Genomic DNA, 23549 nt, shown 5'->3' with positions numbered 1-23549 from the left:
ACGACTTACGCAAACAACGTAAATTTTTAAATTTTGGTGTGGGAACGACGGCCATGCTTAACATTGGCTGCGCCTCATATAGCAGGGGCAACTTTACGCGTCGCAAATCTTACGTAAACGTTGTAACTTCACTGCGTCGGTTGGGCGTACGTTCGGGAATTCGCGTATTTTGCTAATTTGCATACTCGATCGGTAAAACAACGTCGGCGACACCTAGCGGAGAAAAAAAAATTGCATTTAAGATCCGACAGCGTAAGAGCCTTACGCCTGTCGGATCTAATGGTTATCTATGCGTAACTGATTCTAAGAATCAGGCGCATAGATACGACGGGCGGACTCAGAGATACTAAGTCGTATCAGGCGATACGCCGGCGTATCTCTTTTGAGAATCTGGCCCATAGTGTCAGCAACACGGCCCCTATTTGGTGTTTCAGTGCCCAACTGTGGGCTGAGTAATGGAAGATTACGAGCTAAACCCTGGCTTGTAGGGGAAAGAGAGGTAGGGAAGTGGACTAAGGGGTCAGTCATTCGGGAGAGCCCGGGCACCCCTAATGGGATCATCCTGTGCCCCGGCCAGGCCCCCAACCACCCCCCTCCCCCGGCTGTAAGATTACTAGCAAAGGATTTCAGTGAATACAAAGTTGACTCCAGTGCGCCTCTAGCTCGGAATCACAGATTCAACCAGGCCTTCAGTGTTGCCGATTTGACTTCATAACATACAAACAATGCATCACCCTTAACCACTTGCTTACTGGGCACATAAACCCCCTTCGTGCCCAGGCGAAATTTCAGCTTCCGGCACTGCGTCGCTTTAACTGACATTTGCGCGGTCGTGCGACGTGGCTCCCAAACAAAATTGACGTCCTTTTTTCCCCACAAATAGAGCTTTATTTTGGTGGTATTTGATTTCCTCTGCGATTTTTATTTTTTGCGCTAGAAACAAAAAAAGAGCGACAATTTAAAAATATATATATATATATATTTTTTACTTGTTGCTATAATAAATATCCCAATTTTTTTTTAAAAAAAAATATTTTTTTTCTCAGTTAAGGCCGATACGTATTTTTCGACGTATTTTTGTAAAAAAAAAAAAATCGCAATAAGCGCAAAAGTTATAGCGCCTACAAAATGGGGGATAGATTTATGATTTTTTTTTTTATTTTTTTTACTTGTAATGGCGGCGATTTGCGATTTTTTTTTTTTTTTGTCAGGCCTGCGATATTGCGGCGGACGTATCGGACACTTTTGACACAATTTTGGGACCATTCACATTTATACAGCGATCAGTGCTATAAAAATGCACTAATTACTGTATAAATGTGACTGGCAGTGAAGGGGTTAACACTAGGGGGTGAGGAAGGGGTTAAATGTGTTCCCTCATTGTGTTCTTACTGTGTGGGGGGAGGGGACTGACTGGGGGAGGTGACCGATGCTGTGTCTCTATGTACAAGGGACACAGATCGGTCTCCTCTCTCCCTGACAGCACGTGGAGCTCTGTGTTTACACACAGAGCTCCACGTCCTGCTGTGTAACCGACGATCGCGTGTGTCTGGCGGACATCGTGGCCGCCAGGCACTCGCATCGGCTCCCGAGCGATGCGCCGGGCACGTTGTTTCCCCGCTGCGCGCCCCCAGTGGCGCGCACAGGGAACAACAACGACAGGACATCCAGGGACGTCCACCCGGCACTTGACAGCCGCACTGTGGACGTCTTTCGACCATAGCGCGGATCTCAAGTGGTTAAAGGAGTTGTAAAGATACAATTTTTTTCCCTAAATATCTTCCTTTCCCTTAGTGCAGTCCTCCTTCACTTACCTCATCCTTCCATTTTGCTTTCAAATGTCCTTATTTCTTCTGAGAAATCCTCACTCCCTGTTCTTCTGTCTGCAACTCCACACAGTAATGCGAGGCTTTCTCCCTGGTGTGGAGTGTCGTGCTCGCCCCCTCCCTTGGGCTACAGGAGAGTCAAGACGCTCTCTACGTTGCAGATAGAGAAAGGAGCTGTGTGTTAGTGGGCGCCCTGACTCTCCTACTCCACAGGGCTCTCCTACTGGCCTGGTAGCGGGGGGAGGAGGAGGGAGCCAAGGCCCGGACTCCGAGAAGTGGGCACAGGATACCCACTCCCCACAAAAAGTGCCAATTGTGGCACCGGAGGGGGAGAGGAGACAAATGAGCGAAAGACTCATTTTTGGGATGAACTCTGCTTTAAACTTCTAAAGCAGGGAGCTGACCTTGAGAAATTTGCCATAAGTCCCAACACTTTAAAAATTACCCTAAAAGTCATGTGGGGGAAGCCGGCAAGCTTTCTTCTTTTTGATTTTCTCAGTGCACTATATGACATGAGGGAACATTTGATTGCTTGATATGGGCGAGATCATCCCTCCCTTACACTTTGGAACCTCTAGAGTCCCCTTTGTGTTCCTGATCTGCTGGTGTGTCCATGGCAGGCTGTACAATCTGAAGGGAGCCATGCAGTATTTATGAGCGCTGTTCTCCTCCGAGCCTCTCGGTAGAACTAGTAGACAGCTGAGTGTCAGGGATTCTGAGGACACAAGGGGATCAGTGTAAAACCTACTTAAATAAGGCCGTATGTTAAGACTTGGCATTAGAAAAGTGATAGGCTCTCTAAGTGTTTGATGGACTACTATTTTTAGCTAGGTTGAAGGAAACATGTTGTGATTGACATATGTTGATGACCTCTCCTAAAAATGTTAGTCTGCCTAGATGTGCAGCTGATTGTTTAGCCTCCCAAGACCTCCTGCTCTCTAGTTTCCTCATCACCTCCTCCCATATCCGCCTCCTGGACTTCTCCCGAGCTCCTCCCATCCTCTGGAGTACCCTACCACAATTTGTCAGACTATCTCCAAATCTCTAACTCTATCTCTCTAACTCTCTCCAACTCTCTCCAACTCACTCTCTCTCTATCTCTAACTCACTCTCTCTCTAACTCACTCTCTATCTCTAACTCACTCTCTCTCTATCTCTAACTCACTCTCTCTCTATCTCTAACTCACTCTCTCTCTATCTCTAACTCACTCTCTCTCTATCTCTAACTCACTCTCTCTCTATCTCTAACTCACTCTCTCTCTCTATCTCTAACTCACTCTCTCTCTCTCTATCTCTAACTCACTCTCTCTCTCTCTATCTCTAACTCACTCTCTCTCTCTCTCTCTCTCTCTCTCTATCTCTAACTCACTCTCTCTCTATCTCTAACTCACTCTCTCTCTATCTCTAACTCACTCTCTCTCTATCTCTAACTCACTCTCTCTCTATCTCTAACTCACTCTCTCTCTATCTCTAACTCACTCTCTCTCTATCTCTAACTCACTCTCTCTCTATCTCTAACTCACTCTCTCTCTATCTCTAACTCACTCTCTCTCTCTCTCTCTAACTCTCTCTATCTATCTCTCTCTAACTCTCTCTATCTATCTCTCTCTAACTCTCTCTATCTATCTCTCTCTAACTCTCTCTATCTATCTCTCTCTAACTCTCTCTATCTCTATCTCTCTAACTCTCTCTATCTCTCTAACTCTATCTCTATCTCTCTAACTCTATCTCTATCTCTCTAACTCTATCTCTATCTCTCTAACTCTATCTCTCTAACTCTATCTCTCTAACTCTATCTCTCTAACTCTATCTCTATCTCTCTAACTCTATCTCTATCTCTCTAACTCTATCTCTATCTCTCTAACTCTCTCTCTCTCTAACTCTATCTAACTTTCTCTCTCTCTCTAACTCTATCTATCTATCTCTCTCTCTCTCTCTAACTCTATCTCTATCTCTCTAACTCTCTCTCTATCTCACTAACTCTATCTCTATCTCTCTAACTCTATCTCTATCTCTCTAACTCTCTCTCTAACTCTCTCTCTCTCTCTCTCTAACTCTCTCTCTCTCTCTCTCTCTCTCTCTCTCTAACTCTCTCTCTCTCTCTCTCTCTAACTCTATCTAACTTTCTCTCTCTCTCTAACTCTATCTAACTTTCTTTCTCTCTCTAACTCCTATCTATCTCTCTCTCTCTAACTCTATCTCTCTCTCTCTAACTCTATCGCTATCTCTCTAACTCTCTCTAACTCTCTCTCTCTCTCTCTCTCTCTCTCTCTCTCTCTCTCTCTCTCTCTAACTCTCTCTCTCTCTCTCTCTCTAACTCTATCTAACTTTCTCTCTCTCTCTAACTCTATCTAACTTTCTTTCTCTCTCTAACTCCTATCTATCTCTCTCTCTCTAACTCTATCTCTCTCTCTCTAACTCTATCGCTATCTCTCTAACTCTCTCTAACTCTCTCTCTCTCTCTCTCTCTCTCTCTCTCTCTCTCTCTCTCTCTCTCTCTCTCTCTCTAACTCTATCTAACTTTCTCTCTCTCTCTAACTCTCTCTATCTATCTCTCTAACTCTATCTATCTAACTCTCTCTCTCTCTCTAACTCTAACTCTCTCCCTAACTCTCTCTCTAACTTGCTCTCTCTCCTACTCTCTCTCTCTATATAACTCGCGCTCTCTCTCTCTCTCTCTCCCTCCCTGAAAACGTTTCTCTTTAGAGAAGCCTACCCTGCCTCCACCTAACAACCGCTCTTTTATTTTCTTCATAAACCCATCCTTTACAGTTATTAACCTTTTCGTATCACTTGACCCTCCCTCCTAGATTGTAAGCGCCAACGAGCAGGCCCCTCTGATTCCTCAGGCCCCTCTGATTCCTCATGTATTGAATTGTATTGTAACTGTACTGTCTGCCCCCATGTTGTAAAGCGCTGCGCAAACTGTCATCGCTATATAAATCCTGTATAATAATTAGGGTTGTCCCGATACCACTTTTTTAGGACCGAGTACAAGTACCGATACTTTTTTTCATGTAGTCGCCGATACCGAATACCGATACTTTTTTTAAATGTCATGTGACAGTTTTCCAACCACAATACAAACTAAGGATATTTTCTTTAGAATTATGAAGAACTCTAACTCAAGACATTATAAAAGAATAAAAATGAGTAAAAATGAATAAAAATGTTTTATTTGCTTGTCACGCAGTAGTAAAAAACTCAAAGAATTTTCATAGAACATGTTGATAAATACAAAAAAAGTATTCTATTTAGGTATCGGGAGCATTTGCGCGAGTACGAGTACTCCCGCAAATACTCGGTATCGGTCCCGATACCGATACTAGTATCGGTATCTGGACAACCCTAATTATAATAATAATAGTACTTTGAACCACTAACCTGATTAAAGTTCAGAAATAGTTCTGATTTTTCATGACTTTGATTTTCTGCCTACTTGTTTTATGTCTGTAGGTTAGACATCCTGAAGCCAGAGACAGCAGGGCGTCTGCAATGGCAGCCCGCATATTTCTGTTATAGTATTTTAAATTAGAATAGGTAGTGGAGGAGGGGAGCTGGACGCGGATTTTCACGGTTTATCAACATGTGGACAAAGTCAATACTTGAGCCCAATTGGCCTTGATTTCGGCAGATCACTATAAAGACGTGGCTCCCCCAGGTCAGGAAATTCACCCCAAATCCAAGTACACTTATTGCCAAAAATATTGGCCCACCCTTTGCAGCTATAACAGCTTCAACTCTTCTGGGAAGGCTGCCCACAAGGTTTAGGAGTGTGTCTATGCGAATGTTTGAACATTCTTAAAGCGGGAGTTCACCCATTTGTGTTTTTTTTTCTCTTTTCCCCATAGCTGGATGCTCGTTTTGTCTAGGGGAATCGGCTATTTGTTTTAAAATATGATCCGTACTTACCCGTTTTCGAGATGCATCTTCTCTGTCGCTTCCGGGTATGGGTCTTCGGGAGCGGGCGTTCCTTCTTGATTGACAGTCTTCCGAGAGGCTTCCGACGGTCGCATCCATCGCGTCACTCGTAGCCGAAAGAAGCCCAACGTCGGTGCGGCTCTATACTTATGTTTGCGCACAACCGTTCGGCTTCTTTCGGAAAACCGTGACGCGATGGATGCGACCGTCGGAAGCCTCTCGGAAGACTGTCAATCAAGAAGGAACGCCCAGTCCCGCAGCCCATACCCGGAAGCGACGGAGAAGATGCATCTCGTAAACGGTAAGTACGGCTCATATTTTAAAACAAATAGCCGATTCCCCTAGACAAAACGAGCATGAAGCTAAGGGGAAAATGTGTTCTCCATGGGTGAACCTCCGCTTTAAGAGTACTTTTGAGTCCATTTAACATTCTGCCATTTCACCCAGCCCTGATGGAGGACTGTGCGGCACTTGAAACGCGTTGGGATGTTCTCTGCCCTGCTTATCGTAACCAATTTAACAATAAAGACTTTGACCTCCTAAGGATTTTTCATTTGGCGTTCTCCGACTTATTACACGTGGATTTTAATTTAGGTCAGGGGTTAGTGCTTCAGTCTATTGGGCGATTGGTTCTTCCAATGAAATGGCTTCCTTTGCTGTTTTTCGGCTGTAGGTTTTAATATTGCTGCATTTTTGTCTATAAGCTTCATAGTTTTAAGAATTCTATTATGTCTAAATCTACCAACAAATCCGGGTGCCCACTTTTTGTGGGTATAATATGGTAAGAGTTCTTCAATAACATTCTTGTCTGCTTCTAACCGTATTATAACAGTATGCTCTGTGCTTGTTTTCCAGGCTAAACTCACAAACTGTTTGCTGCCACTGATATATAATAATTAATACAGGGCTGGACAAATGAAAGCAGGATTCAGGGGAAGATTGTTACAGCTGGGGAACCAATGGGCAAATGGATAGTCCGTAACATGCTTTTTTTTTTTTCTTTTTTCACCATGGCCCAGATTCACAGAGAGCAGGGGCGCACATTACGCCGCCGTAGTGCACACACTGTACGCTACACCAGCGCAGAGAGGCAAGCATTGCATTCAGCAAGCCAGTGCTCCCAACGCTGCACCAGCGTGGCGTAGGTTTCTAAGGCGCACGTTGGCGTAGGTGGAAGTGGGCGTGAACGCATGCAAATGAGGCGTGACCCCCATGCAAATGATGGGCTGAGCGCCAGACAGGTACGTATAACGAACTGGGCATGCGCCGTGACGTGGACGCACCCCTATGCGCCTGCTCACAACCACGCCGGCTAAACTGCCTAAGCTTCGCCAGGTCACTGCGTACGCCGTGAACATAACGTACGCCCAGCCAGACACATGTCCAACGCACAATACGCCGGCTTGTGTTCCCTGGTGCAGACCTGAGCATGTCTGTTGCTGGGTTGCACCTCCTTTATGGGGAATAACTTTACGCCGGACGTACAACTTACGTGCATCTCGCGTAGCATGCGCCAGGCACACGCACGTTTGTGGATCGCCGTATTGCCCCTCATTTGCGAATGGCTAATCAATGGGAGCGGCGCCATGCTCCCAGCCTAAATGTGCGCCCACTCTACGCCGGCATAAGCAAGATACGTCGGCGGGGTGTAGCCTGTTTTTAGGCGCATATTAGTTTGTGGGTCCGGCGCACTAATAAGACGGCGCACATTTGCACTTACGTCGGCGTAACTTGTTATACGTCGGCGTAAGTGCTTTGGGAATCTGGGCCTATATCTGCCCAGTGTTCTGGATTTGCAGGGACGGTAGCACGTTCCTGAGATCTATACTTTTAAACGTCCCTAGACAACTGTAACATAAATTGTTTCTGTCAAATGAATATAATAAAAGCATGCTAATCCCCTTTTATCTTCATGAAACAATATTCACAACAAAAAAGTCTAGAAATTCCTGTGAAAAAAACTGCAAACAGCGGCAGGCCCATCCATTAGGGGTGCCCCCCCCCCTCTATCCACGCCACCCGTTATATGTATAATAGATAGATTCGTGCATAGCATGAATCTATCCACGGCCGCCGCAGCCACCCCCTATTAATGGGTCCGGCCCCTTTCAGTACGCCGGGCGCCTGAATTATAGTGGCAATCTCTTATAGGCTCCAAAACAGGGTGGGCTCGTAATGCAGAGCATTGCGCCATGAGCCCACCCATGTGTTTTACCACGAATAGGTGTTGCAACAAATATTCGCTATTGAAACACTGATCCTCAATCCGGCCAATCAGAAGTGGGTGTGAGGCGCGTTTTCCGATTGGCCGAAAAGAGAAGACTCCTGATTGGCCGCGGAGGAGGAGGAGTGGAAAACAGAAGTCGCCGTGATGACCTTTGGAGAGCAGGGGAACGGGAGGCCGCTGCTGTGATGACCCATGGAGAGCAATACTGCCCCCCCCCCCCAAAAAAAATGACCACTGATTGCAAGTGCAAAATTCTCACTTAATACACAATCAATAATGCTTTAAATCGCAACATAGTGAAATAAATACATTGATAAATTAATAAAGTGTGCAGTTTGTTTTGCACTCCCGTGAACGTTTTCACGTTCGCTCTCTCCTGACGTCACAGAGTCGGTCCAGGCTCGGGCGTCATTACGACCCTAGAGTCGCAATCCGCTCAGATCCCTAAACCGACACTCGGCTGTCTACAAGTTCCTGTTGCTCATCCTGAGGCGGGGCTTTCTCAGCTCAACACGCCCTCCTGTCTGCATGCCTGCACTAATGGCGGGTGCATTGTAGGATGTAAATGCTACATGAATCATCTGCCCTTACTCAAGATGTCTGCATCTAGAAATGCTAGGTGGAGGGGGGGGGGGGGGGGTTATTCAAAGCTATTTCTCAACAAAACAAAGTATAGAGATGTGGATGGTTGTGGGTGTTTTCTTTGAATATTAACCGCTTAAGGACCGCCTCCTGCACATATACGTCGGCAGAATGGCACGGCTGGGCACAAGTATGTACAGGTACATCCTCTTTAAGTTCCCATCCGTGGGTCGCGGGCCCGCGACCCGGTCCGAAGCTCCGTGACCATGACCGCCTGAGTCCCGCGATCGGTCCCCGGAGCTGAAGAACGGGGAGAGCTGTGTGTAAACACAGCTTCCCCGTTCTTCACTGTGGCGCCGTCATCGATCGTGTGTTCCTTTTTATAGGGAAACACAATCGATGACGTCACACCTACAATCACACCCCCCTACAGTTAGAAACACAAATGAGGTCACACTTAACCCCTTCAGCGCCCCCTTGTGGTTAACTCCCAAACTGCAATCGTCATTTTCACAGTAAACAATGCATTTTTAATGCATTTTTTGCCGTGAAAATGACAATGGTCCCAAAAATGTGTCAAAATTGTCCGAAGTGTCCGCCATAATGTCGCAGTCATGAAAAAAAAATCGCTGATCGCCGCCATTAGTAGTAAAAAAAAAAAAATTTAGAAAAATGCAATAAAACTATCCCCTATTTTGTAAACGCTATACATTTTGTGCAAACCAATCGATAAACGCTTATTGCGATTTTTTTTTTTTTACCAAAAATAGGTAGAAGAATACGTATCGGCCTAAACTGAGGACAACATTTTTTTCTAAATTGTCGCTCTGTTTTTGTTTATAGCGCAAAAAATAAAAACCGCAGAAGTGATCAAATACCGGCAAAAAAAAGCTCTATTTGTGGGGAAAAAAAGGACGCTAAATTTGTTTGGCAGCCTAGTCGGACGACCGCGCAATTGACAGTTAAAGCGACGCAGTGCCGAATCGCAAAAAGAGCTGTAACTGCTGGAACTTCCCTCTTCCTGACTGGTGAAGATTGTCCAGCCCTGAATTAATGACTTCTTAGGCTTTAGTTTCTAATGTGTGACTACTAATGATTGTCTAACCCATGCATGCTTTGTGGATTAACAAGTATTCATTTTTATTAATGTAGGGAACAATTAAAAGAAACTTGTCAAGTAAGTAGATTTTTTTTTGTGTGTGAGATTTTGGATCTAATCAGTAATTGTTTTGATATCTCAAGCCTCATCTATATTTTAGTCTTGGGTTGAGAGAGGTTTGGAATTTCTGTCACCTTTGCCCCTAGCAAAGATTTCTGCTTACTACTTGTTTCTCTGAAAATGTGTCACCAGGAGACCAAGAGAGTGATCAGAAAATCTACAAAAAGGGACGGCAGTTCCGACACTCCATCCACTCTCCAAAACTAAAATAAAAATGATTGGCTGGAGTTGCACTTTATTAATGTTCGATATGTTTTCACAGTGTATATCCAATATATCCAGCCTTTTACACTTGTGTGCATTTACATGCACCGTTGGTAAAAAGTTCCTCGGCATTCACCTTCGCTTCCTGCACTGCTGATCTCTGCTATAATGAAGAGAAACCGGCGCCCGAGGAAATAAAAAATTTCCGACAATGCCGGTTCCCCCTTCCTCTGAGGGGAGGCCGGTTCCCCCGGGTTGCTCTGGGGAGGCCGGTTCCCCCGGGTTGCTCTGGGGGGAGGCCGGTTGCTCTGGGCGGAGGCCGGTTGCTCTCGGGACGCCGGTTCCCCCCGGTTGCTCTGGGTGAAGGATGGTTGCTCTGGAGACGTCGGATCCCCTGTGGCTTATGTGATGTTGGGGCTGGCTGGAGTGTGTGGTGGGAGACCAGTAGTTCAGTACTTATGAAAGTGTGGGATTCTCAAGATTATTTTTGGCAGTGGTTTCTCTTTTAGGGTCCTTTCACACGTGCGGACCGTTTTTTAGATCAGTTTTTTATCATCAGTTGATCCGTTTTTCATCCGTTTTTTCAGCCATTTTTCTTTTTTTGTTAGAACTTTATTTTTATTACATATTTTGATGAAAAACGGACGTTAGCGGATGTTAAACGGATCGTCCACTAACATCCGTTTTTCGTCCGTTCCGTTTTTTTTACGGAAGAAAAATAGGGTTTTCTTCCGTTCAAAAAAACGGAGCTTAACGGAGACGGATGTTAACGGACGTTAGCGGAAGCTCATGTTACATGTTATTAGGGTGAACCTCCCCTTTAATATCCTCTATGACTAATAAACCCAGACGTGATGAGCAATCGGTCGTTTCTGGGGTTCAGTGTTGCCATTTCTTGGCTGCTGTGGCTGGGGTCATCAACCCTGTCCTCAGGGCCCTCTAACAGGCCAGGTTTGCAAGGTAACTTAAAGTGGAGTTCCACCCATAAATATAACATTACATCAGTAGTTTTAAAAAAAATGTCATTAGTCCTTTACGAATTTTTTTTTTTTTTTTAGATGCCTTCAAAGTGTTGTTGCTAGGCAGAATAGTTAATCCTCCCACTTCCTGCACCTAGTTGCCTAATGCTTCCTAACCCACACCGCACAGACTCCTGGGAATGTAGTGGGTGTAACTTTCCAGGAGTCTGTGCATTCCCCAGTCTCAAAGAATCATGTGACTTGGACAGCACAGGTGCTGAAACCTGATCTGACACTGCTTGTGCAGCACTGAGCATGTGCGAGATTTGCAAGGCTGAAATCCAGGAAGTCATACAGTCTGGCTTCATGATGCCCACACTTAAGATGGCCGCAGTCAATTTCTATTTTATAAAGTGTCTAAATGCTGTAACAACCTAACAAAACGGACCTTAGTTTACAGACTAACTTTACTAGAATACATTAAGCTTGTGTATTACAGGGGTATTTATATTTAAAAAGTGAAATTGTGGCCAGAACTCCGCTTTAAATACATGACAGGTGATATAATTTGCTGCACAATGATTGCAGTATTCTAGTCTGCTTCTCCCCAAGGTGATACATAAAACCTGGCCTGTTAGTGGGCCCTGTGGACAGGGTTGATGACCACTGCAATAGACCCTTCTTGTCTCCATAAAGAGAACCTGTTACCTGCCTACGAAATCAAATTAGGGAGCTGGTCAGCAACCTTGTGATAGCAATAAAGGTACCGTATTTATCGACGTATACAGCGCACTTTTTTGCCCTAAAAATCAGGGCAAAGTCGTGGGTGCGCGGTATACGCCGATACCCGCTTTCCCGCGCCAAGTTTGAATACTGCGCCGACATATACCGAGCGCAGTACACTCGTGTATTGTCGGGCAGTCTCGGCTCCTCTCGCGCTGACGTCCTGGACATACAGGACGTCAGCGCGGGAGTAGCCGAGCCTGCCCGACAATACATGAGTGTACTGCGCTCTGTATATGTCGGCGCAGTATTCAAACTCGGAGCAGGAAGGACGCCGGACCTGACAAAGAGGACACCCGAAGCCGCAGACAGACGCCGGACCCGACGAGGCCGCCGCGCAAGACACCAAAACTGTAAGTACAAAAAAACTTTTTTCCACAGGAATTCGGGGCAACTTTAGGGGTGCGTGCTATACGCGGGAGTGCGCTATACCCCAATAAATACGGTTAATGACAAAGTGTTAAATTAGAATAAAATAAATACAATAAAAAAAAAAGTTAAATCAACCCTGTCGTTCTGAGCATATACACAAATGCAAACGTGTACAAAAGCAATTGAACCACACGTGAGGTATTGCTGTGAGTGAGAGCAATAGTTCTAGTATCATAATTCATGGTTAACTTTAAATTGATAAACTGTAAAGGCCTTTAAAATGGCGCCTCTGGAGATTTTTAGGTACCGCAGTTTTTCATCGTTTTACAAGCACATGCAATTTTAGGGCTTGACATGTTTGGCACCTCTTTCCTCAGCACACGCCATCTTTTAGATTTTACCATAAAATTGGGTATTTCACTGTGTTTGTGTGCACTAAGATTCATTTTAGCTTGTTGTTTCTTGAGCAAATATGGTCTGGTCTGGCTAATATCATGCGACAAAAAAAAAAAAATTGCAACTGACCCCATTTTATTCTTCAGGGTTTCTCTTTTTGGAAAATTGTGTATTGATGGTTAAGTAAAAGGGGGTTAAGTATTTTTTTTGATAAAAAGAATCTTTAAACAAAAAAAGTAATTTTCTAGTAAAAAAAAAAAAAAAAAATGCAGATTTTAACGCGATTGAAAAATTGCCCTGGATACAAAGTGGTTAAAGACGATCGGTAATTTCTCCTGGTCACCATTAGACCTCTTTCACATTGAGGCGTAGAGCCGCAGTGACGGTATAGCCGCGCTATTTGTAGCGCCGCTATACCGTCGTATTTACCGCGATATTCGGGCGCTAGTGGTGAGGTTTTAACTCCCGCTAGCGGCCGAAAAAGGGTTAATACCGGCTGCGTTGCGGGCGGTATTACCGCGGTTTCCCATTGATTTCCACCCCTCCTATACCGCAGTAAAGATGCGGCTAGCAGGACTTTTGGAGCGCTCCTGCTAGCGCACCGCTTCAGGGTGAAAGCCTTCGGGTTTTCACATTGAACACTACAGGGCATGATTTTTCATGCGGTATAGCAGCGCTATTTTTAGCGCTGTACCGCTTGAAAAACGCCTCAATGTGAAAGGGGCCTGTAGTTCACTAATTGATCTTACTTGCCGCTTGGAGTTGATGTAAATTTTAATAGCTGGAGCTGCTAGAAACGACAGGGACAGTGTTTTTTTTAGCTGCTTGACTGCAATAAAAATGTTACTGACATGTTCACCGTGGGGCCACTTTGGATGACACATGATGGTGATATATATATCGGCTAAAATGAAGTTGACGGAATTCTGTTAATTAACAGTGTCCTCCGAGATTCCATAACGTTTCTTCTCTCAAATCTGTACAGGTGAAGAGATTGCTAGGCCGAGGCGTTCAACTCCCACAGCCGAACTTGCAAGGTTAGTTTTATTTCGGTGAAATTAATTTTTCCCTCCCTCTAGGGCAGCCAAAGTCCATCATTTGTCATTGCATGGTAGTAATATGTCAAAAGTAAAACCTTGGATTGCGAGCATAATTCGTTCCAGAAACATGCTTGTAATCCAAAGCACTTGTATATCAAAGCATTTTTTTTTTAAAGGGTATAGATGAAGTGGTTAAACAGATGCCACTGCAGTCTAAAGGTGGTAGTATTCATCTTTTTTTTTTTTTAGTTTAGTTGAAGCCTCCAGCCTGCATTTGATCAGCAAGTACCGTATTTATCGGCGTATAAGACGCACCCTAACTTTAAAAGGGGAATTTTCAGGAAAAAAACTTTCCACAGCCCCCTGCGTATAACACGCAGGCACAGTTTCCCCTCGGTATTTCCAGGGTAAAAAAGTGAGTGGATTGAATTGAAAGGAATATCAAGAATATTTGATTGTTTATGTTGGGATAGGAAGAACTTCTCATCGATCTGAAGTCTTCAGAGGCACATGCTGAGATAGAAGTACTTGTTTGTGTACTCTGGGCTTGTTATCTAATTAAAGCCTATCTCTGGGAAAGAACAGAAGTTGTTCTCTATTATTTTGCATCATTGCACAATTATATAACACTATAATTGCCTGAGCAACCATGGTGAGTCTTCGGGAGGAAATATAAGCACCATGGATATAGATAGAGTTGGCCCCTATGTGTGGCTATAACAGCCTCTACTTCTGGGAAACCTTTCCATAAGATTTTGGACTATCCCTGGGAATTTGGGGTAAGAAGACCTGGCTAACATTTGTTCTCTGATCTTCCCTATGGTGTATGAAACCAGAAGCAACACAGGTTTTGTCACTTATAGTTTCAGTTCTTTGTTTAGTGGCCTTTACCAGCCAGTAATGCAGCCAGTCACTCTGATCTGTATTTGATCGGCTGCATTGGAAGGCAGGGGAGAGATCAAGGGTCTAATAGACCCCCCAAATCGATCAATAAAGAGGACCTGTCACTGCCTAGGCTATCACAAGGGATATGATGTTTATCCCTTGTGATGGCAATAAAGGTTAATTGTAAAAAATGTTAATACTCAATACTTATGAAACCAATTTTAAAGCCTACCATTGCCAGGGTGGTGTGTGGCTGTCGGGGCACTGCCAGCATCCTCTTCCCCCCCCCCCCTTTTTTCTCCTTTTCTCTTCCCTCCATTTTCCCTTTTCTATCTTTCCACCCCCCCCCCCCCCCTGCCAACTCATTCCTTTTTCCCCCTTTACAATGGAACCTTGGATTACGAGCATAATCCTTTCCAAGAGAATTCTTGCATATCAAAGCAAGTTTTCCCATTGAAGTCAATGGAAATGAAAATAATTTATTCCACATTGACTTCAATGGCATGCAATACCTGCATGAGGCCAGAAGTCGGGGGGCGCCCTGGGACAGCTCGGCTGACTTCGGAAACACCCGGAAACTGAGTATTTCCGAACGGCTCCGCTCAGCTTGGCTCCGGTGCCCCCGCACCTCTGGTCAAATGTAGTACTGCATGCCAAATTAGATTGAATTCTGCTCGTTTTGCGAGACAACACTCACAAACCGAGTCAGAATTTTTTTTATAAAGTTGCTCGTTATTCAAAATGCTTGTTAACCACGTTACTGTACTTTTTTCCTCTATTACAATTTTTTCTTAAAGTGGAGTTCCACCCATAAATATAACATTACATCAGTTTTAAAAAAATGTCATTAGTCCTTTAAGAATTTTTTTTTTTTTTTTTTAGATGCCTTCAAAGTGTTGTTGCTAGGCAGAATAGTTAATCTTCCCTCTTCCTGCACCTAGGTGCTTAAGCTTCCTAACCTACACCGCACAGACTCCTGGGAATGTAGTTGGTGTAACTTTCCAGGAGTCTGTGCACTCCCCAGTCTCGAAGAATCATGTGATTTGGACAGTACAGGTGCTGAAACCTGATCTGAAACCTATTACACTGCTTGTGCATCACTGAGCATGTGCGAGATCTGCAAGGCTGAAATCCAGGAAGTCATACAGTCTGGCTTCATGATGCCCACACTTAAGATGGCCCCAGTCAATTTCTATTTTATAAAGTGTCTAAATGCTGTAACAACCTAACAAAACAGACCTTAGTTTACAGACTAACTTTACTAGAATACATTAAGCTTGTCTATTTATATTTAAAAAGTGAAATTGTGGCCGGAACTCCGCTTTAAGCTCAAAAATGTATGCACTTTGTCACGGTCGAACACCGTTGAAGATATAGTCCATTATTATTAGTTATTATTCTCTCAAAGGTTTCGCCATTTTTAATGATTGCACAAAACTGCATTCTTTTTCATTTTAGTTTTTTTCAGTCCTTTAAACAGAGAATGTTAGACTGTGGTATTCACGCTGGCTGTTATTATCCTAACTGTGATATCGCATGGCCGTTTATCTACCTGTATTTGTCATCTTTTGTGCATCTGTCAATAAAAAGATAATTAAAAAAAAATGTTTAATAAAGTAAATCAGGGCTTGGTGAATTTGCTTGGAGTCTAGGAGCCAGCTAAAAGAGGGGGAACTAAAACTCGATTTTTACTTTCTATATTTTTTTCTTTTACAATGAGCATAGTATGAATGTTACACCTTACCCAACCCAATTGCTGCACCAATCGATAATCTTCAGCCAACACTTACTTACTGCTTGTGTTATAAAATCCTTTAGTAAGAAGACGCCAGCTGAATTATTTGGGCCTCCTCTGGAATCTGCCTTTGAGGAATCCAAATCTGAAGGTGAGCCGAGTCCTTGAGGTGTAAAAATCTGGGTGTATTTAGTTTTGCTCTATCAAGATGACCTGTTTACTGGAACAGTACGACTTTATTACGGTCAGGATGTTGTCGTCCCCTTCTGTTTTTGGTGTTCATCCAGAGGTTATACATTTGGCTATAATCTATATCGGTGGTCTCCAAACTGCGGCCCGGGGGCCAGATGTGGCCTATTGATTGCTTTTATCCGTCCCTGGGGGCACTATTTCATCCACTGATACCAACAATGGGACAAAGGGGCCCAATGACACCAACGATGGAATACAATTCCTCACAATGACACAAAGGATGGGACACAATTCCTCACAATGACACCAAGGATGGGACACAATTCCTCACAATGACACCAAGGATGGGACACAATTCCTCACAATGACACCAAGGATGGGACACAATTCCTCACAATGACACCAAGGATGGGACACAATTCCTCACAATGACACCAAGGATGGGACACAATTCCTCACAATGACACCAAGGATGGGACACAGTTTTTCTCAATGACACCAACAATGGGACTTAAGGACGGGGCACAATTACTCACACTGACGCAATAGGGCATTTATTGTTCCCACTGATGTCGGAACCTTTTCGACTCCTACTGACCACTGTCCGGCCCTCGTAAATTCTGAAGGACAGTAAACTGGCCCTTTGCTTAGAAAGTTTGGAGACCCCTGATCTATATTGGTGATGAGGGAACGTTAACGTTTACATACAATGTATTCAATTACAAATTTCCCGTCTCAGTTCCTCTAGATCAGCCTGAGATATGGGGCGCTTCACAACTAGATACTGCAGAATCCCCACAGCTGTCAAGGCCATTCCCCACAGGAAGTAAGTCTTTTTCTATGTTCTTATTTTGTGTCTTGTATTTAGGTACATTATATATTCATAACTATGCTAATACTGACCATTTATACATAAATGTCATGTTGTGCTGTTAAATATAAATGCCTAATTAACAGTGTAACAAAATCGTCGAAAAAAAGTAAAACTTTAGAGTCTAGAACAAATATCAAGTCCAAAAGTGAGTCCACTGTGAAGCTTAAAGGAACACTAAAGAGATTTTTTTTTTTTTAAATAACAAACATGTTATACTTACCTCCACTGTGCAGCTTGTTTTGCACAGAGTGGCCCCGAACCTGGTCTTCTGGGGTCCCTCGGCGGCTGTCTCTGCTCCACTTGTGTGACACCTTGGTAACGAGACTCCTTTTTATAGGCCTGCAGTTGAGACTGAACCAGCTGATATTAAAGCGGACCTTTAGTCATGTTTTGTTGAAGTGGTTAAATGCATCTTTTAACCACTTGCCGACTGCCTAACTGTGAATGTACATCATGACTATACAGTTAAATACCTATGTTATGGCAGCAGCTAGCTGCCATAACACTGGTATTTTTATTTTATTTTTCTGCAGGCGGGTCGGCGTTCATTTAAAAGTGGCCCCAGCCGTTGATTCTCTGCGAGATCACTTTTATATGCAGTGGAAGAGGTGACCCCCCTCCAGTTGGTTCCCGAGCTTACCTGAGCTGTCTGCAAGCTCGGGACCGATCCGATGCCAATGGTCAGGCAGGAAGTCGAGTGAGGGCAAGATTGCCCCCACTTAGCTCTATGCTCTTGGTGGACCGGACATCTGACTTCCCTTCCGCCTCTCGGGCTTAAAGGGATCATTTTTTTGTTAAGGCAAAGTGTCTTTTTTTTTTTTATTATTATTATTTTGCTTTTAAAGGTAAATGAGAGATTTGGGGTATTTTTGAGCACAGATCTCTCAATAAAGAGGACCTGTCATGCTTATTTCTATTACATAAAATTTAAATACATTTTTTGCAAAAAAGTACAGTAATCAAAAAAAATAAATTAAAGGGACAGTATAAAAAATAAATAAAGTGCCCCATCCCTACGTGCTCGGGCGCAGAAGCGGACGCATACATAAGTTACTCCCATATATTTAAATGGTGTTAAAACCACACATGTGAGGTATTGCCACAATCGTTAAAGCGAGAGCAATAATTCTAGCACAAGATCTCCTCTAACTCTAAACCCTCGTACACACGATCGAATTTCACTCAAACAAATCCGTGGAATATTGTGCGAAGGGCGTTGGCCGTGAAACTTTTCAGCCAACATACGCAAAACTACGTGGGTTTTCGGCTCTTTAGCGCCACCCTTTGGACAACTTCTGCTAAAGTTGTGCTTTGGTTAACATTGTTTTGGAGCATGCGTGTTTGCACTTTGGATTTTATTCCAACAGACTACTTGTGTGCACACATTTGTTGTCGGAAAATTTGAAAGCATGCTATAAAATATTTGGTGTCGGAAACGCCGACAACAATTGTCCGATGGAGCGTACAAGCGGTCAGATTATACAACAAAAACCCTTCCATCACACAATTGTTGTCGGAATATCCGATCGTGTGTACGAGGCTTTACTCTGAACCAGTAACCTGTAAAAAAAAAAAAAAAAAAAATGTAAAGCGTCGCCTATGGAGATGTTTAAGTACTGTAGTTTGTCACCATTCCATGAGCGTGCTCAATATTAAAGCATGACACGTTTGGTATCTATTTACTTGGCGTAACATCATCTTTCACATTAAACAAAAAAATTGGGCTAACTTTAATGTGTTTTTTTTTTTTTTTTTGTAATAAAAAAGTGTGCTATAAAATATTGCAATGATCGCCATTTTAATCTCTAGGGTGTCTGCTAAAAAAAATATATATATATTTTAAGGGGGGGCCAAGTCATTTTCTAGCAAAAAAATACAGATTTTTACTTGTAAACAACAAATTTCAGAAAAAGTGTTAGGGCTCTTTCACACGAAGCGCCCGTTCAGGTCCGCCTGCCAGTTTTTTTTGCGGACCTGAACGGGCGCTATGTGCTCCTCTATGGTGACATGCCCGCTGACATCCGTCCCGCTCCGATCTGCCAAAGTGTGGAGGAGGAAAAACCTACTTTTCCATCCGTCTGGCGGATCGGATCGGGTTAACACGGACAGACGGTCCGTCTTCATCCGATCCCCCATAGGGGAGAGCGGAGAAACGACCTGGCAGTCCCTGCACAGTGTGCGAGGACCGCCCTGTTATCCGCCGGCTCCATGCAAGCTACCTTTTACCTTTTTATTTTTTACACTGTTCTTTCAACAAAAAAATGTTTTCACTTTTTTATTCCTATTACAAGGAATAGAAAAAAAGCATGAAAAAAAAAAATTGTCATTTTGAAAAAATGCAAAAACAAAAAGTCCCTTTCAGAGCTGTGGATGCAACTGACGTTTTGACAAATTTAGCAAAGTATGAATTTTTAACCATTTTAATAAAGAAACATACTAAATTCTGTCTATTACATGTATATTTGGTCGTTGACATTTTCTTCTACTTTTTTTTTGTCTTTATAGCACCTCCACCTATTCCACCCAAAAATATTCCGGCCACTCCACCCAGAACGGCATCGCCATTGCCAGCAGACATAGGTATTCTATCAGTGAACAGTCTTCTCTACTTGAAGCTTTGTATTGTTTCCTGGGCTGTGAACTCCTACAGTAGCTGATCGGTTTTGGTGTAAACGAATGACATCCATCGTGTTGTAAATTTGCAACAACCAGGGCCACGGGTAATTTGGGGGCACCAGTAAAGCAGCCCATAGATTATGCAATTTTTCTCCACCATGGATTGATTTCCCCCATCAACAAAGTCCCTATTGTGTTTTGCCGGCCCAGAGCCTTCCCTGCCAGCAGTCTGAATAGAGAATATCATCAGCGCACCAAGGATTCCTCAGAAGGGTCCAAAGCTTTATATGTACATGGTATACATACGGCAGAACACAATCTCTGTGATGCAGCATCCCCCAGAGCCCCCCTTTTTTACATACCTGAACCTGGTTTTTCTAGCCACTTAAGCCCCGGACCTTTAGGCAGCTAAATGCCCAGGCCAGGTTTTGCGATTCGGCACTGCGTCGCTTTAACAGACAATTGCGCGGTCGTGCAACGTGGCTCCCAAACAAAATTGGTGTCCTTTTTCCCCCACAAATAGATCTTTCTTTTGGTGGTATTTGATCACCTCTGCGGTTTTTATTTTTTGCGCTATAAACAAAAATAGAGCGACAATTTTGAAAAAAATGCAATATTTTTTACTTTTTGCTATAATAAATATCCCCCAAAAACATATATAAAACATTTTTTTTCTCAGTTTAGGCCGATACGTATTCTTCTACCTATTTTTGGTAAAAAAAATCGCAATAAGCATTTATCGGTTGGTTTGCGCAAAATTTATAGCGTTTACAAAATAGGGGATATTTTTATTGCATTTTTATAAAAAAAATTTTTTTTACTACTAATGGCGGTGATCAACGATTTTTTTTTGTGACTGCGACATTATGGCGGACAATTTTGACACATTTTTGGGACCATTGTCATTTTCACAGCAAAAAATGCATTTAAATTGCATTGTTTATTGTGAAAATTACAGTTTGGGAGTTAACCACAGGTGGCGCTGTAGGAGTTAGTGTTCACCTAGTGTGTGTTTACAACAGTAGGGGGGTGTGGCTGTAGGTTTGATGTCATCGATCGAGTCTCCCTAATAAAAGGGATCACTCAATCGATGCGCCGCCACAGTGAAGCACTGGGAAGCCGTGTTTACACACTGCTCTCCCCGTTCTTCAGCTCCGGGGAGCGATCGCGACGGAGCGGCTATAAACAAATAGCCGCGCCGTCGTCCCGGATCGCTCCCCGAGGGAATCCGCCCGCCGCACGCAGCGGGGGGGGGAGCCCCGATCGGATCCCTGACCCGCGCAAAGGCAAGGACGTATATATACGCCCATCTGCCTGTCCGTGCCATTTTGCAGACGTAAATAGTCGTGCGGCGGGCGTTAAGTGGCTAGTGAGGGCGATGAGCACACCAGCCCCCCCCCCCCTAAAAAAATCTGCCACTGCGTATCTCCTAACTTGGTACACCGGCTGGCAAGTCATGCCAGTTGCATATCCATAACAAAGGCAGAGTCACAAGTTGTACTGTGAAACCTCTCTATGCATCCTTTGCAGCTCTTGTTTTCCTGTCATGATCTCAGTGGGTAGGAGCGTTTGATCTGAGCCAGCTGAGCAACTGATGCCATATAATGATATTTAAATATGATTAGTAGCTGTGGATCTATCTCTATTAGAGCTGGTGAATCATTCTACTTGACTTGGCAAATTAAAGTACGGTTCTAAAGTGAATTAAACAAAAAGCAGGCAGACTTTTTCCTGTTTGCCCATTCTGCCCTTTTCCTCTAATGATGCTGTGTTTTAGTTAAAGATGCCAACTAGTCAGGGGTCCATGAAATACTTAAAGCTAACCTTTGCTTTGCCTTTTAAACAAAAAAAACACTAAATGCAGTATAGTACACAACAGCATCTCACACAACATGTATACATATAAAAGGGGTCCATATAGTGCACTTGGTGTTGAGTTATTCACTTTACATTCAACACTGAGGACAAGTGGGCACTCTACATCTAGAGCAGTGGTCTCCAAACTGCGGCCCGGGGCCAGATGTGGCCCTTTGCTTGATTGTATCCGGTCCTTGGGGTGATTTTGTATTCATTGGCACCAGTGATGGGGCAGAATTCCTCCCAATGATGGGGCAGAATTCCTCCCAATGATTGGGCAGAATTCCTCCCAATGATTGGGCAGAATTCCTCCCAATGATTGGGCAGAATTCCTCCCAATGATTGGGCAGAATTCCTCCCAATGATGGGGCAGAATTCCTCCCAATGATTGGGCAGAATTCTCAATGATGGGGCAGAATTCCTCCCAATGATGGGGCAGAATTCCTCCCAATGATGGGGCAGAATTCCTCCCAATGATTGGGCAGAATTCCTCCCAATGATTGGGCAGAATTCCTCCCAATGGTGGGGCAGAATTCCTCCCAATGGTGGGGCAGAATTCCTCCCAATGGTGGGGCAGAATTCCTCCCAATGGTGGGGCAGAATTCCTCCCAATGACACCAATGATGGGGAAGAGTTCCTCCCAATGATGGGGCAGTATTCCTCCCAATGACACCAATGATGGGGCAGTATTCCTCCCAATGACACCAATGATGGGGCAGTATTCCTCACAATAACACCAATGATGGGGCAGTATTCCTCACAATGACACCAATGATGGGGCAGTATTCCTCCCAATGACACCAATGATGGGGCAGTATTCCTCACAATAACACCAATGATGGGGCAGTATTCCTCACAATGACACCAATGATGGGGCAGTGCATAGAATGCATTAAGGTGAAAAACGTTGAGGGTTTACAACCCCTTCTTTAAGAGTTTTTCCATGATTTGTAGGACATACTTTGGATTGACAGATACTTCAGCATACTACAGTTGAACTATACTGATGTTTTACTGAAGGTTTCTTGCAAAAGAAAATAAATTTATGTATTTTTCCGCATTTTCTTCACAGATCAAGCTACAGTTTCAGAAGTTGAAGTGAGAGAACCAGATGACGGAGATGAAGAACTTTCACCGGTGAATGATTTGGACAGTATTTTTGGCCCTGTACTATCCCCCAGGTCTGTGGCTGTCACCTCCGAAGATAAATGGGTCAGGTTTTCTGACGCTTCCCCACAATCGATCTCTCCCGTCCCCGCTCCTTGTATAATGGCTAAGTCCCCTTCAGCTGAAGAACCCGAAAGCCCATGTGAACCTTCTTCGCCGCCACCACCTCCCCCTGTAGAAATCTGTCGAAATATTCCTTCCCCGCTCAACCTGGAAGAGGTCCACAAGATAATAGCAGAACAGTCATTCGTTAAAGATGAAGTATTAGAAACAACAGCGTCTCCTAAAGATTTTGGGTTGGGACAAAGAGCTACACCGCCGCCTCCTCCGCCCCCCACATACAGGACTGTGGTGTCTTCTCCTGGGCCAAGTTCAAGTAGCGGCACTGGAAGCGCAAGTGGTACATTTTTACACATTTTTATATTGGAAATGCCATTGTTGTATTTAAAGTTTTCCCATCTTTTTTTTTTTTTTTTTTTTTTTTAATAGGCAAAATGCTATCAAGAAGCTGGGGTGGTGTGTGTTTATTTTAAACTATTGATAAAAGTTTTTAGTTTACAATGGGAGGTTGTGTGAAGGTTGGGTTAACCATTTTTTATTACATTTGCCTTTTACCATTTTCATTCAAGGTTCCCAATTTAATGTGTTATATAATCACATAATGATAAAAAAAGAGTTGTCATGGGGATGTGAA

The 23549-nt window shown here is 43.7% G+C and overlaps 1 protein-coding gene across 1 annotated transcript in view; it reads left to right on the top strand.

Annotated features, from left to right (window-relative positions):
- SGIP1 (SH3GL interacting endocytic adaptor 1) overlaps positions 1-23549 on the top strand; it is a 222234-nt gene that overhangs the window by 107985 nt on the left and 90700 nt on the right. Inside the window, exons 5-10 of the mRNA XM_040361076.1 lie at positions 9709-9733; positions 13475-13526; positions 16233-16300; positions 17081-17167; positions 19721-19795; positions 22761-23255. Coding sequence (XP_040217010.1) covers positions 9709-9733; positions 13475-13526; positions 16233-16300; positions 17081-17167; positions 19721-19795; positions 22761-23255 — 802 coding nt within the window. The remainder of the gene's footprint in view (positions 1-9708; positions 9734-13474; positions 13527-16232; positions 16301-17080; positions 17168-19720; positions 19796-22760; positions 23256-23549) is intronic.

Source organism: Rana temporaria, chromosome 7, assembly GCF_905171775.1.
Source record: "Rana temporaria chromosome 7, aRanTem1.1, whole genome shotgun sequence".
NCBI lineage: Eukaryota > Metazoa > Chordata > Amphibia > Anura > Ranidae > Rana > Rana temporaria.
Note: the sequence above shows the minus strand (reverse complement) of the source record. Positions and strands in the feature narration are given on the sequence as shown.